Source organism: Furipterus horrens, unplaced genomic scaffold (genome assembly GCF_987537825.1).
Source record: "Furipterus horrens unplaced genomic scaffold, mFurHor1.1.pri manual_scaffold_12, whole genome shotgun sequence".
In the NCBI taxonomy this organism is placed as follows: Eukaryota; Metazoa; Chordata; class Mammalia; order Chiroptera; family Furipteridae; genus Furipterus; species Furipterus horrens.
In genome coordinates, this window is record NW_028327182.1 from 69,714,061 (window position 1) to 69,730,720 (window position 16,660).

Sequence of the window (16,660 nt, forward strand, 5' to 3'; positions counted from 1 at the left end):
GGTATATATATTAAGAACTTTGTAAAGCTAATAAGAAAATATTTTCTCACTTCTTACCCCAGGGGTAAATTAAATGTCTTATAGAATGTAAGCTCCTTATTCTCTACTGTACTCCCAGGGCATAGAACAGTAGCTATAACATGGTAGGCATTCATTAAATATCTTGTTGAATGAATAACATGTCTTTGTGTTTTAAGTGTCTGTAAAGTCCATGAAACATGAGAGGAATCATTATTCAGATAACATCGTGATTTTTAGAAAAGATAACCTAGAAGGGGTAAATGATTTCTAACCTTTATTCTTCAGATAAACGGCTACTCATTCAAGAGCCAATGAGTGCAAGCCTTGAAAGAACCTACTTTTTTCTGCTATTGTACTTTAAAACGGCTTACATGCTCTTAGAGGAATATGTAGTTTTGCTTACTCAACTTTGTACTCTATTCTATGTAACATTTCCGTTTCCACATGTCATATTAGTCCTTTGTGCTGGCCGGTGGCCAATAAATTTTGTTGTATGAAATAAAACTTTTCTTACATGTGCTTTTAACTGGGCCAAGTCCGGAAGACATGTGAATCTGTAAGTAAAATAACAACCATTTCCCCAAATATCAGAGTGAATGTCCTGATATGGGGGTTGGATGAGGCAGTGTAAGAGTGAAGAACAAACCCACTTACTTCAAGGTGTAAGTATTATTCGTCGTTGTCCGTAGTAACATTCCAATGTAAACAATCCATTTTGAATGACAAAATATTTTGCTTAATTTAGATTCATTTGTTGTAGTGACATCCATATCACAAGATGCCCTACAGATCACTGGAAAGAGCACCACTGCGGATGTTTTTATAAAAACTGGATTGGCCCGAAATATTACCGGATTACATATAGTAATTTTAAAAATTCCAAAAGGTCTTGATTGTCACATCGTTTGGTGGCGAACACTCCGAATCTCAATACCAGAACTGTGCCCATTAGAACTGCAATGTAATTACTTTATCTACATGGTGTGCCCTATACGGCAACAGAGCAGACCCGGAGTTAACAGTGAAATCCTCTGCATTAATAAAAGAGGAAGAAAAACAGCACTGCCCTGGCACGGAGCTAGTAGGGACATCACGAGGCCGGGGGTCAAGCTTACTTACAAGGCTACAGACAACAAGAAAACCCGCCCACCTTGGGGAAGACATAACGCACAGACTGCAGAGTAGAGCAGGAGGGAAGCGCAGGCAGCCGCGCGGAGACAACTCGGTCAGGAAGGACACCCTGCAGCGCAGGCCAGAGCCCCGTGGACAAAGGTGGAGGCCACGCCCACAAGGCGGGATGTCTGAAGGAGAAGGTGGGCCTGCCTGCCGGCCTGTCGTCTAGGCAACGATATCGTCGGTGCCGGTTCTTTTAAGAAAGCCCTAAATCCGGGAGTTTGTAGTCAGTCAGAAAAGGAGCCATTGGGAAGGGGAGGGGCCGAAACACAAGAGAGACCTCAGAGTCCCAGGGACGTGACGCCTGGCCCGCCAAGGTTTAGGTGGTCTTCGAAGTGAGGGAGCGGACTTTGAGAGCAGATTCTACAGCACAGGCGGGAAAGGGTCGGGGTTGGCAGTCCTCTACGGGGTCCTGGCCCGGAAGCAGCTCCTCTCGGGGCCCCTTTGTCTCTTAACAGCTGGGCGCTGGGCTTGGGCCGGCTACACAAAGGGCGGGAGGTGAGGACTGCGCAGGCGCACCAGTCGCCAAGGTTGCTGGGAGTGGTGGTCCTGCTGCCGAATGGTAGGCGTCCCGCGCGGGCCACCACTTCCGCTCTGTTTGGCCCGCCCTCTGTCTCCACCCCTCCGCAGGACGCGGGTTTCTAGTACTGTATAGTAAGTAGTTAAGAGCCCTGCAGGAGTTATATCAACCTTGTCCCGCCTTCTCTTCATGTTTATTGGGCCACAGAGATAAGGGCCGCAGAGGACTGGCTCTAGGACCTGCCAGTCTGTTCCGAGATGTACTTATACCCCCGCTGCGCGGTAGGCACTGGAGGTTTGAGGGGCTCTGTGGTGAGAAGGTTAGGCTGTCTGGATGTGCGAGGATCTCGAGGCGGTGGGTCTCAGCAGAGTCGGTTCCGTCTGGGTCTTGGGAGGGTCTGGCTGCCATCCCGCGTCTCCCGGCGGGTATGCAGCGATGCGGACATGTTCTACCGCCAAGTACGAAACTCAGTAAAGTTTGCGCCTCGCCTACGGTCCTCCCTCTACCCTTGCGACCCCCGCCCCCGCAAAAGTGACAGACAAAGCCACACCCCCGGGCGGTCAGGCCGGTGAGGGGCGTGAATGCGGCGGGGGCGGGGCCCGCGGGGAGGGGGCAGTGGGGGGTGGCGGGGCGCATGCGCTGTACGGGGGACTGAATGTTTCCCAAGTGTTTGAAACTGGTATTTGGGTTTTCCACGTTGGACAAGTGCGGCGCGACGGGCAGCGCGCGCCCCTTCCCGCGCTCGCTCGGCCCAGCCCCGGCCCCTGCGCCGGGGTGCGCGCCCGCACGCCCGCCCGCGCCAGCCCCGCGCCCGAGGCCGCCTAGCGCTGGCCCGGCACGCCCGCGCCGGGTCCCCGGGCCCAGGCGGCGCGGCTCGCAGATGTAGCGGCGCGGGGCCGGCAGGAGGGGGGGCACCGGCGGGCGGGAGGTTTGCATTTTGCAGGGCTGGGCTCCGAGGGGGCGGGGGCTGGAGGAAGCGGAAAGCCGCGCCGAGTCGCCGGGGACCTCGGTGAACCATGTTGAGCCCTGCCAACGGGGAGCAGATCCACCTGGTGAACTATGTGGAGGACTACCTGGACTCCATCGAGTCTCTGCCTTTCGACCTGCAGAGAAACGTCTCGCTGATGCGGGAGATCGACGCGAAATACCAAGGTACGGCGGGATGGATGGGCGGGGGCGGTCGCTCCATCCCCGCGGGTCGCTGCTCGCTGCGGGGCCGTGGGCCGTCCTGGTCCCTTCCCGGGGAGCCGTGGTCCCGCGGTGGCGGCCCTGGCCCGGCAGAAACAAAAGGTCTGGAGCGTCTTTGATTCGTCAAGGTCCTTGTGTGCGAAGCCGGGACACGGAGGAGGAAGGAGAAAAGAGAGGTCTCAATGCCAGGCTACGCGAGCAAAGCGCTCTTTGTAGTGAAGTGACGAGGCGGGGTGTTGCGGGGGAGGGGGCTCAGGCTACAGCGCGGAAGGAGAGATGTGCCGCGTTCGCTAGGGCTGAGGGGCGCAGGGACGGGGCTACGCGCAGGTCTGCTGGGAGGGTGCTGCAGGCAAGGGGTCCCCCGGCCCTGCTCAACGTCCCTGGAGCCACATACACCTAGTCCCGAATCTGAGTGTTATATAAAGTCCAGGGTCGGTAATATCTGCGGTGTAGCCCGGTTGCCCTCGCCCAGCCCCCTGGCTCTCCCGAGGCTCTGGACACCGAGTGGGGTCTACGCGGCCGAGTGTAGTTTGCGGAGGGCCTGGGCTTTATTCCGTGCGTACGGTGGAAAGGAGAGGGGAGGATGAGGCGAGGAAGTCGCCCATCTGTGCTGGCTTGGGGGGCGCGTGCAAAGACCATGGGCTTGGAGGGGAACATGGCAGGGGAGAGGACCTGTGGGTCGTTGTCTGCAGCCCCGGCCGCCCAGAGTGCTGGAGAGAGGCAGAGGGTTCATGTCCGCTGGGAATTGTTGGCTGTTGGGGAAACTTTCCTGTCAGGTCAGACACCGCATTGGTGGCTCTGTTTGGAACGTAGGTCGTCTCTCCGAGTTTACTAATGTTTACAAGAATGCGCAGCAGGGAAACTGTTAAGTGGGGGGAGGTGGAAAGCCAGAGCTTTCCGCGAAACGCACATAGACCACCTTCTGCTGAGGCGCCCCTCCGCGCTCTACCAGACTCGGTTTCGCAGTGTTATTTATAAGAGGCTTATTAGCATATTGTGAACCTCCTGCTTTAGCTTTCTTATGATTGGGTATGGCGTCCCCATGGAATGTCCTTATCAGTCTGCTGCTGAGCCATTGGTTGCTGGGCCGGATGAGGGTGGGCCCTGCGCTGTGACGGGCACGGGTCTCTTTCAGCAGCCGCCTTTTTTCTCTTTCGTAGAGGGGCGGGGAGGAGGGAGGAGGTCGAGTTGATTTGAATGTCTTCGGGTCGCCCGGCTTCCGTCCTTGGATTGGCTATTGACGCTCCGGGGTGGGCCGTGTTCCCCCCTGCCCTGCTCTGTGATTGGCTCCCATCCTGGCCTCCGCCCTCGGCCTGGCGACCTCCATAGGCTGTGGTTCCCTAGGCGGGGCGCGTCTCCCGCTGGCTTCCTCCCCATTGGCCGGGGGTTCCCGGCCCTGCCCCTATCCTCAGGGACCCGAGCCCGGCCACTTCCGGTTGCGGAGCAATGGCTGCGCCCCGGGGCCGGAGGCAAGGTTTGTTATCCCCTTTGCTGGCTCTGCGGAGGACCCAGCTGAGGTCTCCCGCTCTGGCCCCAGGACCCCGCGGGACCAGCCAGCGGCTGCGAAGAGCGGGGGAAGTGTGAGTGACCCGTGGCCGAGGGCTTCTCTCGGTGGTGGGTGGTCGGTGCCTGGGTGGCTCAGGTAGTGTAATGATTGAAGATCAGGGATAATGAAAGGATTCACGGCCTTTGTAGAATTTGTGGTACTGTTAGTTAGCATTTTCCTAGATAACAGGAAAAGAAGTGTACCTTTAAAATTGTCTAACATCCACTCCAGTATAGCCCTTAAGGTTACTTTTTTCATTGCTGTTCCGCTGTTCAGTTAGTACACTGTACGGTGCTTATTTGTCTCCTGTGAAGCACATACTCAAGCTACTGTTATTGAGTTAAGCTGTAAAGCCTAATCATCCGTCATGGTTATAGTCATAACTTATTTGGGACTTATACTATAATTGTTGAGATAAGCAGCATAGTTCAAACAATCAAGCTTTTACTTTTAAATAACTACGTTGCAAGTCAAACTTGGTCAACAATCTTTATTGCTTAATATGCATCAGTTGGAGATTAACTTATAATGATGGATTATAATTTAGCCAATTTCAAATGGTATTTGAGGTTATTTTAAAATTATATTTGTGTTATTTTTTAAATACGCACTCACCTACCCACCATGGAAGTCAGCTTCATAAAGAACTTAAGTGCAAACCTTATGTAAAGTTAAAAGTACATTACAGATCATTGGAAAGATCAAATTTTGCTGTAATCTCTTTTAATCCATAAATTTTCCCCCATGGTACCATTGCTTTCCTACAGAAATGTTGCTGTGGAGCATTTAGAGTACTTTGCTTGGGGCATCCAAGAAATATATGCCATTATAAAGGTAATAGAATTACTTCTCATTAATTTTGTGATGTTTGTTTTTTTCTCTACAAGTGAGACTTCACTTGGGTGTAAGCTTGCTTGTGATATAAAATACGTAGTATTTATTAAATTTTAAATTTGCCATATGATAGAATTGTTTTTTTCTATGAATGCTAAAACTGTTGCTAGAAATTTGGTTACTTATTAAACCAAATGATAGTTTTGTAATGTGCAGTTAGTTTAAAAATAAATGACAGAGCCCTGGCTGGGTAGTTCATTTGGTTAGAGCATCATCCTGATATGCCAAGGTTATGGGTTCCATCTCTGGTCAGGGCACATACAAGAAGCAACCAATGAATGCATAAATAAGTGGAACAACAAACTGATGTTTCTTTCTCTCTCTTAAATAAAAATTTAAAAGAAAATTGCTAAGTATTTCTAAACATCATTATTTGGGCTTTAAAAAATAAATGGCAGAAACTTATTTTAACATCTGCGAAACAGAACTTTGGTTAAGTTGAGCATAGCTATTTTCAGAATTAATTACTCTTTAAGAGACTGAGATCGTAACACTGTGGCACCATGGCACTCCTTTCTGGTGGAAAACTCTACATTGTTCTTCTAGGAAGTATCTTCAGGGCTGTCTTTAGGTTAAGAATGTAGCCTGGAAAATAATACTTACCATTTAGCTAAGCTCCAGTGTTGTCCTAAGTTTGTATGTTGATTTTAGTTTTAGATTTATGTCTTATGACTATTTGGAGATAAGATCTGGGTGATAGCCACATTTTATACATTTTCTCCCCACATCCCCGTACTTACTTCCTAGTTGAAGAGTAGAATTGTCTTTTTTTTTGAGAGACTGCAAAAGGTTTACAATAGAAAAGTGATACTATTTAATGGTACTATTTGGGGAAAATAACTAGAAATTTATGTATTTAAGCTTTTGGCAAGAAGGTTTACTTTATCTCAATCAGATTTTTTAACAGCTTTTATTTCTTGAGAAATTACATAATTACATTTGCCAAATTACATTTTAAATTTACATACACTGCCTTCCTACCTAAGAATGTTTAAATTTAGTATTGAGAATTTTAAATTTATTTTTGATAATGTTTTACAATCTATAGATATAAATGTTATTGTTTTAAGTAGTAAATGCAAAAGCAAAATCTCTAACCTTTGTTTTAAAGCAACGCTAGCTTATATGGCTTATTGTGACAAACCTTTCTTGTTTTCAGAGGAATAACATCCTAGGATGAAAATGTTGTGACTGATAAATTGATGCTCTGGATCACAAGTAATATTTATATACAGTCTGTAATTTAATAGGGTATTCTACACATAAGTACATTAGAATAAAAAGAATAAAGACCTTTAAATTATTAGAAAAATATTTGAATAAAAACAGTGGAAATATAGGATCTCGTTAATTTTATTGAAAATAAAAGTTTGGGGCCCAGTGCTTCATCTGAATTTGATCTTTTCTCCTCATTGTGCATCTCAGGAGTATTACTCACACTTCTGAATGTACACATAATCCCTTGGGGAGCTTTTGGTAGCACTTTGCTAAATGAGAACTGTGTTTGCATTTGTGCTTAGTTCCAGGGATTTTTTTCAACAGAGAAAAAAAAAGTCTGCTGGGAGGGCATACAAAGTATAAGCTTTTTCACACTATGAAACCTTGCGTTGATCACTTCTGTCTTTTGCAATTTTTCATAGACTAGAGCATTAAATAGAAGGCTTGGTAGTGTTTATAGTGTGGGTGTAATGCTCATTTTTCCCTTTGCAGAAATCCTGAAGGAACTGGATGAGTATTATGAGAAGTTTAAACGGGAGACAGACGGCACTCAGAAGAGGAGAGTACTGCAGTGCATTCAGAGAGCCCTGATTCGGAGCCAGGAGCTGGGTGACGAGAAGATTCAGATTGTGAGTCAGATGGTCGAGCTGGTGGAGAACCGGACCAGGCAGGTAGACAGTCATGTGGAACTCTTTGAGGCACACCAGGAGGTCAATGACACCACTGGCCATAGTGGCAAAGCCGGCCAGGATAAGTCCAAGAATGAGACAATCACACAGGCAGAAAAGCCCAATAACAAGAGGTCTCGGCGACAGCGCAACAATGAGAATCGGGAGAATGCAGCTAATAATCATGACCACGATGACATCACCTCAGGAACACCGAAAGAAAAGAAAGCAAAGGCCTCCAAGAAAAAGAAACGCTCCAAGGCCAAAGCAGAAAGGGAAGCATCACCTGCAGACCTTCCCATTGACCCAAATGAGCCCACGTACTGTCTGTGCAATCAGGTCTCCTATGGAGAAATGATCGGCTGTGACAACGATGAGTGCCCCATTGAGTGGTTCCACTTCTCCTGTGTAGGACTGAATCATAAACCAAAGGGCAAGTGGTACTGTCCCAAATGTCGAGGGGAGAATGAGAAAACCATGGACAAAGCCCTGGAGAAATCCAAAAAGGAGAGGGCTTATAACAGGTAGTTGGTGGACCTTGGTGAACAGTGAGGAGAACTAAGCCAGTGTATTTATTACATTGCCACCTTTGGTGAGGTGCAAGGACTGTACAATGTATATTTTTAAAGAATGTTAGAAAAGGAGCCATTCCTTTTGTAGGGATGGCAGTGATTCTCTTTGCCTTTTGTTTTCATTGGTATACTTGTGTAACAAGAAAGTGGTCTGTGGATCAGCATTTTAGAAACAGCAAATATAGGTTTGAATTAAACACTCAAGTGAGTCTTCGACTGATTTTTGGGGGGGGTGGGGGGAATCTAGAGAGTTGACCTGGAAGCGTCCTAACACATTAAATGTGGGAAAAAAAGACTCATTTACCTACTGTTTTATTTTAATAAAAATAATGTTATTATTTCATGAACATTTTAAAAAATAATTAGCTAACCAAATTGCTAAATCTTCTTGCTATTCTAATGTATATCCATATAACAATTCAATAAAAAGGTTTAAAGTTTGAAGATTATTTTGAAAAAGGTAAATGGTTAAATTTTACATGACATATATTTTATATACTGTCCTATTCCCCAGATGGCCTTCTTTAATGATTGGGTACATTTTTTTATAACCAAACAGAAGAGGTCTAGTCATGGAATGTCAAATCATGCTTTTGCTTTCACACATCCTAGTGTAGTGTTTTAAATTTACATAAGGTGTATAAGTGTACATTTCCAAGTGAACTTGCGCTTACTGTATTATGATCAGAAGGGCAGCCAGACTTACCTGGCAGGGGAGTTACCATGATCACGAAAGTGGTTTTCCCAGGGTGAGGCTTTATCTTATCCATTGCACTCCAGATGTGCTGACCCCTGCGATTTCCCTAAATGTGGGAAACTTGACTGTATAATTTGGAATAGTGGGGAATTGTGTTCGTGCTCTTCCTTGAGAAGAGGAAAGAAAGAAGTACAGCCAGATGCCATTGTGAAACCAAGGTGTATTTCCTGCTGTGTAGATGTGACATCAAGAAATTAATGAAAGTTAGCCAGTTCTAGCAGTATATTTAATTTTGACATAAGTGATGTTTAAATTTTTGTCTTAAAAGTATGTACACCAGCAGTTTAGACAAGCCTTAAGCAAAATGTTGTATTCTCAGTAATGAAGCAGAAGTTACCTAATTGCCAGCAAGTAAATGTCAAAACAATACTTATTTAGACCAGGGGTTGGAAAATTATTGCCCACAGGCCAAATCCAGCCCTCCATCCATTTTTGTATGGCCTGTGAACCAAGAATGAGTTTTATTTACATTGTTAAAAGAAGAATCCTATTTTGTGACACATGAAAATTATATGGAATTCAAATTTTAGTGTCCATAAATAAAGTTTTATGCCCACACAGCCGTGCTCATTCACTATTTTTGTACAATGACAGAGTGGTGCAACAGAGAGACTATTATTACCTACAAAGTTGAAATTACTTATTTTTTGACCCTAAATTTGCTGACCTGATTTAGACTAATTTCTTGCATGATCTGTGTCCTTAACTGCTCGCATATTAAAACAGTCTATGGAATTTCCATTTCTAAGGGATATATTATTCACTTTAACCATATATTCCAGAGCATTAGTTTCTCTTCATAGTTTGTTTTATATCCTCTATGAAGCTGCTACAAGGAAGAGTTGAGTAATCTAAGGATCTGTGTGGCATTTATTGTAAGTAAAACAATAAGTTTTTATTTCATTTGATAAACAATTATTGTGAACTTTATACCAGATTTAATAAGTCTGTTTTTACAGTGGATTTCCATTATAGGAAGCTATTTGGTAGAGAAATATAAATTATACTTGATCATTAAAATGTGAACTTTTTGCATATCAATACCTACAAATAGGCATTTACTTTGCAGCAAAACTCCAAAACATTTGAGAATCTTGAGTGTTGAAATTTGATAAGATTTACCTAGACAAACAATAAACAAAAAGTTTACTATATGAAATAAGTTTAAATAAAATACCTGATAATAATGACAATAGAAGTAGTTTAAAAGAATCATTGCTTACATAAAATTTTTTTTTCCTTTTTTAAATTTTTATTTTTTGGTTATTCAATTACAGTTGTCCCATTTTTCCCCCATTGATCCCCCCTCCCAGCCCATCCCTTCTCCCACAGTTATATCCCTCCCCGTTGTCCATGTCCATGAGTCATTCATATACGTTCCTTGACCAGACCCTTCCTTTACTTATCCGCCTTCTCTCCCTCCCCCCTCCCCCCTACTGACAACTATTCTAGTCTTTGCCTATTTAAACTTTGGGCTAATAACGAAAATTAAGTTATGAAAGTAGAGATTCCATAGAACACAGTTGCTAATCCCCGATTGCTTCATATTTATTCAGTTTTATTGTAGATGGCTGTAGTGGAGAGAGAAAAACAGGCCAAACCTTTCTGTATTTGAATGCATCTTTGTCCCTTAGGGGTTTGCTCTTCAATAACTGCTTAATACTTGATCCATGGCATTTCACCTTTAAGACACTTATTTCCTGTAGGGTGGTTCTGAGAAATAAATGAGGTTAAGTGAATGACACTTGGGTGATAAGCAAATGCTGGATTTTTCTCCCTGCCTTTAGTGAAGTTTCCAAGAAGGACAACTGGTTAAGCATTTTTTTTCTTTGGAAAATGTGGAACATTATAGAGGCAGATTTTGTTGGATTTGACAGTCTTCTAAATGACTTAATTCCTTTGGATAGTAAAAAAAAAAATCACAGATAAGTACTTGGTACATCAAGATTTAAGCTTCAGCCCTGGCTGGTGTGGCTCAGTGGGTTGATCACTGACCATGCGAACCGAAGAGTTGCTGGTTCAATTCCCAGTCAGGGCATATACCTGGGTTGCTGGCCAGGTCCCCAGTTGAGGGCACACAGTCACATATTGATGTTTCTCCCCCTCTTTCTCTTTCCCTTCCCCTCTCTCAGAAAATAAAGTCTTAAACAAAGATTTAGGCTTTAAATCATGATTAAATACAATAGATCCAGGTAACCCTGGGGGAGTGCTGACAAATTTAAAAAAAAAAATAGATGAATTAAAAAACTAATGTAGAACACTTATTTTTTAATTGAAGTATAATTGACATTTAATTTTAGGTGTAGAACAATAATTTGATACTGTATATATTTTGAAATGATCACAAGTCCAGTTAACATTCATCATTTTTAGTCGAAATCTGTGATGAAGCCTTTAAAGATTTACTCTGTTAGCAACTATAAAATATGCAATACAGTATTACTAACTATAGTCACTATGCTGTACATTATATTGCCATGACTTATAACTGAAAGTTTGTACCTATCTTATGGCCTTCACCCGTTTTGCCCACCTGCACCCCTGCCTTTGACAATGACCAGTTCCTTATATTTAATAACCAAGTTGTTACACTTGGTTTCCATTAGAATGGAACACTTTATTTTAAACTGGACCAAGGAAATTTGGTTCATTCAATTAACTAGTGTGTAAGTAGCCAAGGCTGGCCTTCCTAGGGCAGGGGCTGCAGAGGAAGCTATACACTGGATCCTGAGAGGGAATAACTAACTGCAGTAACAGGAGCCATGGGCGACCCAGAGACAGGTTTTCCAGTGACTTGGACATTGTGCTGTGGTCATCTCAGTAACCAAGACTCAGTGGTTACAGATTCTGAAGTAATAAAGCATTTATCAAGGGAAAAGCCATTTTATTATTATTAATGTACTTCTTTTAGAAAGGCTAGGTATTTATTTGAAATAACCTTTTGTGTCATTCATACAGTATTGCAGGTAAAATGTATTAAGGTATTAAACATTGCACTGGCTGGTGTGGCTCAGTGAATTGAGTGCCAGCTTGCAAACCAAGGAGTTGCCTGTTGGATTCCCAGTTGGGGCACATGTGAGTTGCCAGGCTGGATCCCAGGAGGTTGGGGGCGTGTGATAGGCAACTGCACATTGATGTTTCCCTCTCTTTCACCCCCCCTTTCCCCTCTCTTTAATTAAAGAGAGAGAGAGATACTAAACCTCATTAAGCAAAATTATTAACTTTTTGTCTGCACTTTTAAAGATAGGATGTGCTTTTGCAGGAGATCTAGCTTTTCTCCATTGTTCCAGCTGAAGTAATTTATGAATTTTTGTAATCGGTGGCATGTATAGAACAAGATTTTAGGATGTTTTTGTCTCCCTCTATGTTTTAGCTTGTAATCCATTCCTTTTTAATTTGGGGGTCCAGGTAGTTTTAGGTGGTCTGGGAGGTACACTTTTGGGTTTGCTTAATCTGGAGAAATTGCTAGTTAATTACTGCTTGCACTCATGTCTCATCACCCTCATACTGTGCGTGTGCATGAAGGGCTCAGGAAGATAACTGAGAAAGGTGTGTTGTGACTTGAGATAGCCTTTGAGGTTTTTGTGAGGGGCTTTGTTTTAACTATTCAGTTTTCCTCACAAACTAAACATTAGTGTGTTGGGTCCTCTCCCCACCAAAAGGATGACATAGTTTTAACTGGAATAAAGAAAAACGCTAGAAACAAACAAACAAAAAACGCTAGATCACTTCTCTTGCCTCAAAACTTTGTATTATCTGATTTTGTTCATAAAGATGAGATTGAGACTTTATCATTTAAAATCCCTACTTTAAAAAGAAGTCACTGCAAAGAGCAATAGGTTAAATCTTTTTTTTTTTTTTTTTTTTATCCTCACCTGAGGATATGCTTACTGATTTTAGAGAGAGGGGAAAGGAGGGGGAGAGAGGGAGAGAAACGTCAATCAGTTGCCTCTCTTACGTGCCCCAGCTGGACCGACCAGCAACCCAAGCATGTGACCTGCCTGGAATCTAACTTGTGACCTTTCTGTGTGCGAGGATGCTCCAACCAATTGAGCTACACCGGCCAGGGCAGCTGGTTAAATCCTCATTTGTACCACTCAATGCTTTGTTAAACCAGAGTTTTTCTATTAAACAGGAAAATGCTTTTGGTCCTGGCTGATGTGGCATGGTTGGAGCATTGTCCAGTAACCAAAAGGTTGTGGGTTTGAGTCCCAGTCAGGGCCCTACCTAGGTTGCAGGTTGATTCCCCAGCACCAGTCCGCATCTGGGCATGTGATCCTGGGCTGGTTTGAGAGGCAGCCAATCAATACTTCTCTTTTGCACCAATGTTTCTCTCCCTTTCTCTGTAAAAGCAATAAAGAAGTGTCCTCAGGTGAAGATTAAAAAAGAATTTTTTTTGAAGAAAAGAAAATGCTTTAGTTTAAGCAGTCAACTTGAAGTTTTTCAACATTGCTGACATATAGAAGTAACAGCCACCATTAATTGTCTACCAGGTGCTAGTACCATGCTAGGTTCTTTGTATACTTTATGTTAATGCTTTAAAACAAACCTGCCATGAAGATGTTAGTGTTTCCGGTGAGGATGCTAATACCCAGGTGAGGACACCTGATTCACACAAAGCTACTCATCCCATACTTAGCTGCAAACCCTGTATCCTCTTACCACCATGGTACACACCAGGAAACCCGCCTAGTGCTCAGGACCTGGCACTATTGTCCCATAGTAATTGATGCCTGGAGCTGAGCTAAATGTTCACAGTGATATTGTTTGTTCTCACTGCTCTGTGTGGTAGGGAATTACCCTCAATTTATGACAAAAACTGAAAAAAATAAAAGAAACTTGGAGAGTAAAGAAGGGAGCAGTCAGCCTCAAGTCTTCTTCATTGCTGGGCTTTTTACCTGAGTGAAAGAGCTGTGCTACCGAGTACAGCATAAGTGTCTGCTCTTCCTTCAGGTGAACCAGTGCACTGTCATAGCATGCTTTTGTCTTGCCCTGTAGTAAATTCTAGGATTGTATTTATGCCCGGAAGGTTTTAAGCAATTTACCAGGAGCAGAGTGCTGTCCTAGAATTAGCATGAGAATGAAGTCAGAAGGTTTGAGTCACGACTACTTTACTACCCACAGTCTAACCTCAGGAAATCACTCCTCTGCCCAGCGTCTTCACAGGCAAAATAAGGCTGGTGTTACTGTGTAGCTCACCGGAGTGCCAACGTAGCTAATGTGTGACAGTACTGGATTAAAGCTAAACACCATACAAATAATGATGTGAGTAATATATTTGGTCAGTTGTTGGTTATTCTAGTTAACAGGTTTATTTTTTTCAAATCTGCACCCAAGGACATTTTTCCATTACTTTTAGAGAGAGAGGAAGGGGTAGAAAGAGAGAGTGAAACATTGATTGGTTGCCTCCTGTACACATTCGGACTGGGGATCAAACCTGCAACCTAGGTGTGTTCCTGACCTGGAATTGAACATACAACCTCTCAGTCTATGTGGTGATGCTCCAACCAACTGAGTCGCACCAGCCAGGCAATGGATATATTCTGAAAAATGAGATTGAGGTTCCTTACAGCTGGAGTCAAATCTGGCCTTAGAATAAAGTGGTTACTTCATCTTTGGTCCTGAGTGAGGAGTAAGTCTGCAGCTGCTTTTCTATAAATGATTCTTTCTCTTGTAGAACACAGAAATAAGTAAAGAAAGTTTTTATTTGCAGCAGCAAGCAGTCTGTTAAGCTTGTTGACTTACCTCTTAGATTGAATTTGAGCAGACAGAAAATTAGTTCAGCCCCTTATGTGTGTAGGTGTGGAAACTGAGGTGCAGAATGTTGACGTCACTTAGCAGTTAGGGGTGGGAGTCCAAGGCCAGGTTGCAATACTGATGTTCCAGGGCAGCACCTGGCTCACTGCTGTTTCACATGTGGGCCTGGTCCCACTTGTGCAGATTTGCTCTTCCTGGAAAGCCATAGGCCTTCAATAAATGTGTTGAGTAAATAATCTAAGAATTAACCTAGAAAAGCAAGACTTTTTTTCTAACTTCTAAATGTTCTATAATTACACCTAAAATGAAATTTCAAATTGCTTTCTGTGAAGAAAATATTTTTAGGATAAATGTATAGGCTTTAAGAAATGCAGTATTTAAAAATGATTAATATTTGAGAATTTGGTTAGATTTTGATCACCTAATGCATTAAGTATGTTCTATAAAATTTTATAAAAACAAACATAAATTGTTCATGGGCTTTCTTAACAATTTATCCATTTACAAAGATGCTTAGGAATGGTTTGCTCTCTCACAAGTTTATTTTGCATGAGAAATTGCTTGATAAATATTTACTTTTCCTCTATTATTATATTATAAGCATTAATTTTGGTTGCAAGTAACAGTAATTAACTGACCATGCCTTCAGCACAGATGGAAAAAATGAGAGAAAGTCCAGAACCAGAGCAGCAATGAGGACAGGCAGCATGGCTTTCTCTCTGTAGCACAGATGTGACTTGAGAAACAGTTTGGCCCAGGAGGAAACAGACCCACTTGGTGTCAACTATGGCCAAAGGGGCAGATGGCATGCTAGACACTGAGAAACTGCAAGTCTGGTTTGGACAGTCAGGTACTATGTTTAGAGTAAATCTTTCTGTTTTTAAAATCCTTGCCCTGATAGATGCGATGTTTAAAGCGGAGAGTTATGCTGCCACCATGGCAACCAGATTAGATCTGGCCTCATTCTTTCCCCATCAGTTGGGATGTGCTCAGGGAATGGAAATTAACTTTTGTATTTTAAGGTAAGTAAAAAGTAGGTGGTGGTGAAGATTTTCATTAGTCCATGGTCAATATGCATGATTTTCAAAATATTTTTGATTCTTTGAGTCATTGATCTGCTCTATAAAATATGAAAAATTAAATGTTGACTACTAGTGAAATACAGTCCAGGTAAAAAGATCTGCCATAAAATATCAGTTAATTGAAAGTACTAATACATAAGGATGAACTTTTACAGTTTATCATTTGATGTGAAAGACTAATAAGGGGATTTCACTTTGCAAATTTTGAAACTTTATTTCTAGACTGAAGAATGTTAACAAAAGTGAAAACTGGACTGAGCTGCTGAAGGGAGGAGGAGAATAGAATGTACAAGGACAATCATGAAACAGTTGTGGGGTTTATTCATTCATTTTACTCTATATTTCAAAAATGAAATTTCAATGTAAAGTAAGCACACTATTATAATTTATTAAGTTCTGAGAGGACGTACTGGGGTGGTGCAAATCTTAGGTGAAGTTATAATTCTGCCACTGAGTTTGCAGAGCAAATTAATTTTTGAAAAATATACTACAACTAATTATATCATAGAAGAGCAAATTTGGTCATACGAGCAGAAAGTCAAAGTAGCAGGCTCACTGTAAGTACTAAGGCTAAATGTCTTCAGGAAGCAAGTTACATGGACGAATTTATTTTACTTTTCTAATTCCTTTGTAGTATGATTCTTATGACAATTTCATTTACATATGTTTTTAATATCTGACAAAGGAATGAAGCTAATGAATGACATTTCTGGCTTCCTGGTAAGGTCATAACACAGGAATGTGCATGGGATAAAAGAGTGTCCCACACCAAGAACATTATGCTCCCTTCATCTGTGATGTGGCAACTTGGACTCTTTTGACAGTTGACGGTGCCGTGCCAACATTCCTGGAGTGCAGAAAAAGCAGGTCAATCCTAGAAATAAATATGTGGTTGATACAGTAAAAAAGCTATTGAAAGGACATACCTGTGAAAGCCATGAAGAACTTCTGATCAATATGGTGGACTGAGATAGTTTCCACACCCTAAAAATGCTAGATGAAATATGTGGGAGGGAAAAAGTTTTAACTACATAAGAGCAAACACAAGAAAGAAAATTCCTCATGTGCTAAAGCAAATGAAATCAGAGTAAGAATAAGCAGCTGCTGACGAGGTAGGCAGGTAACTGAGGTTGCCCAATCAAAATGTGCCCCCTGCTAGCCATGGTGATGAGTATAAGAATGGGCAGGTACGCCAAGTCCACCACTATGTATCTTCCCTGGAACTTTTTTTCCTGGAGCTACCAGCAAAATTACTTTTTCTCTT

General features: G+C 42.7%; 1 protein-coding gene and 1 non-coding gene across 3 annotated transcripts; both read left to right on the forward strand.

Annotated features, from left to right (window-relative positions):
• The first annotated feature begins 2,634 nt into the window (after positions 1-2,634).
• ING1 (inhibitor of growth family member 1) lies at positions 2,635-8,004 on the forward strand. Of its 2 annotated transcripts, XM_090258456.1 has the most exons (3): positions 4,312-4,482; positions 5,216-5,282; positions 7,053-8,004. In XM_090258456.1, the coding sequence occupies exon 3, from the start codon at positions 7,199-7,201 to the stop codon at positions 7,754-7,756; it is 558 nt and encodes a 185-aa protein (XP_090114582.1). In that variant the 5' UTR covers positions 4,312-4,482; positions 5,216-5,282; positions 7,053-7,198; the 3' UTR covers positions 7,757-8,004. The 2 variants fall into 2 exon arrangements, with proteins under 2 accessions (XP_090114581.1, XP_090114582.1); XM_090258455.1 differs by lacking the exons at positions 4,312-4,482; positions 5,216-5,282 and adding an exon at positions 2,635-2,866.
• Positions 8,005-8,498: 494 nt separating this feature from the next.
• LOC149996329 (U1 spliceosomal RNA) lies at positions 8,499-8,668 on the forward strand. The gene has a single exon (XR_016507555.1). It is a non-coding gene; the product is annotated as a U1 spliceosomal RNA (small nuclear RNA).
• The last annotated feature ends 7,992 nt before the right edge of the window (positions 8,669-16,660 follow it).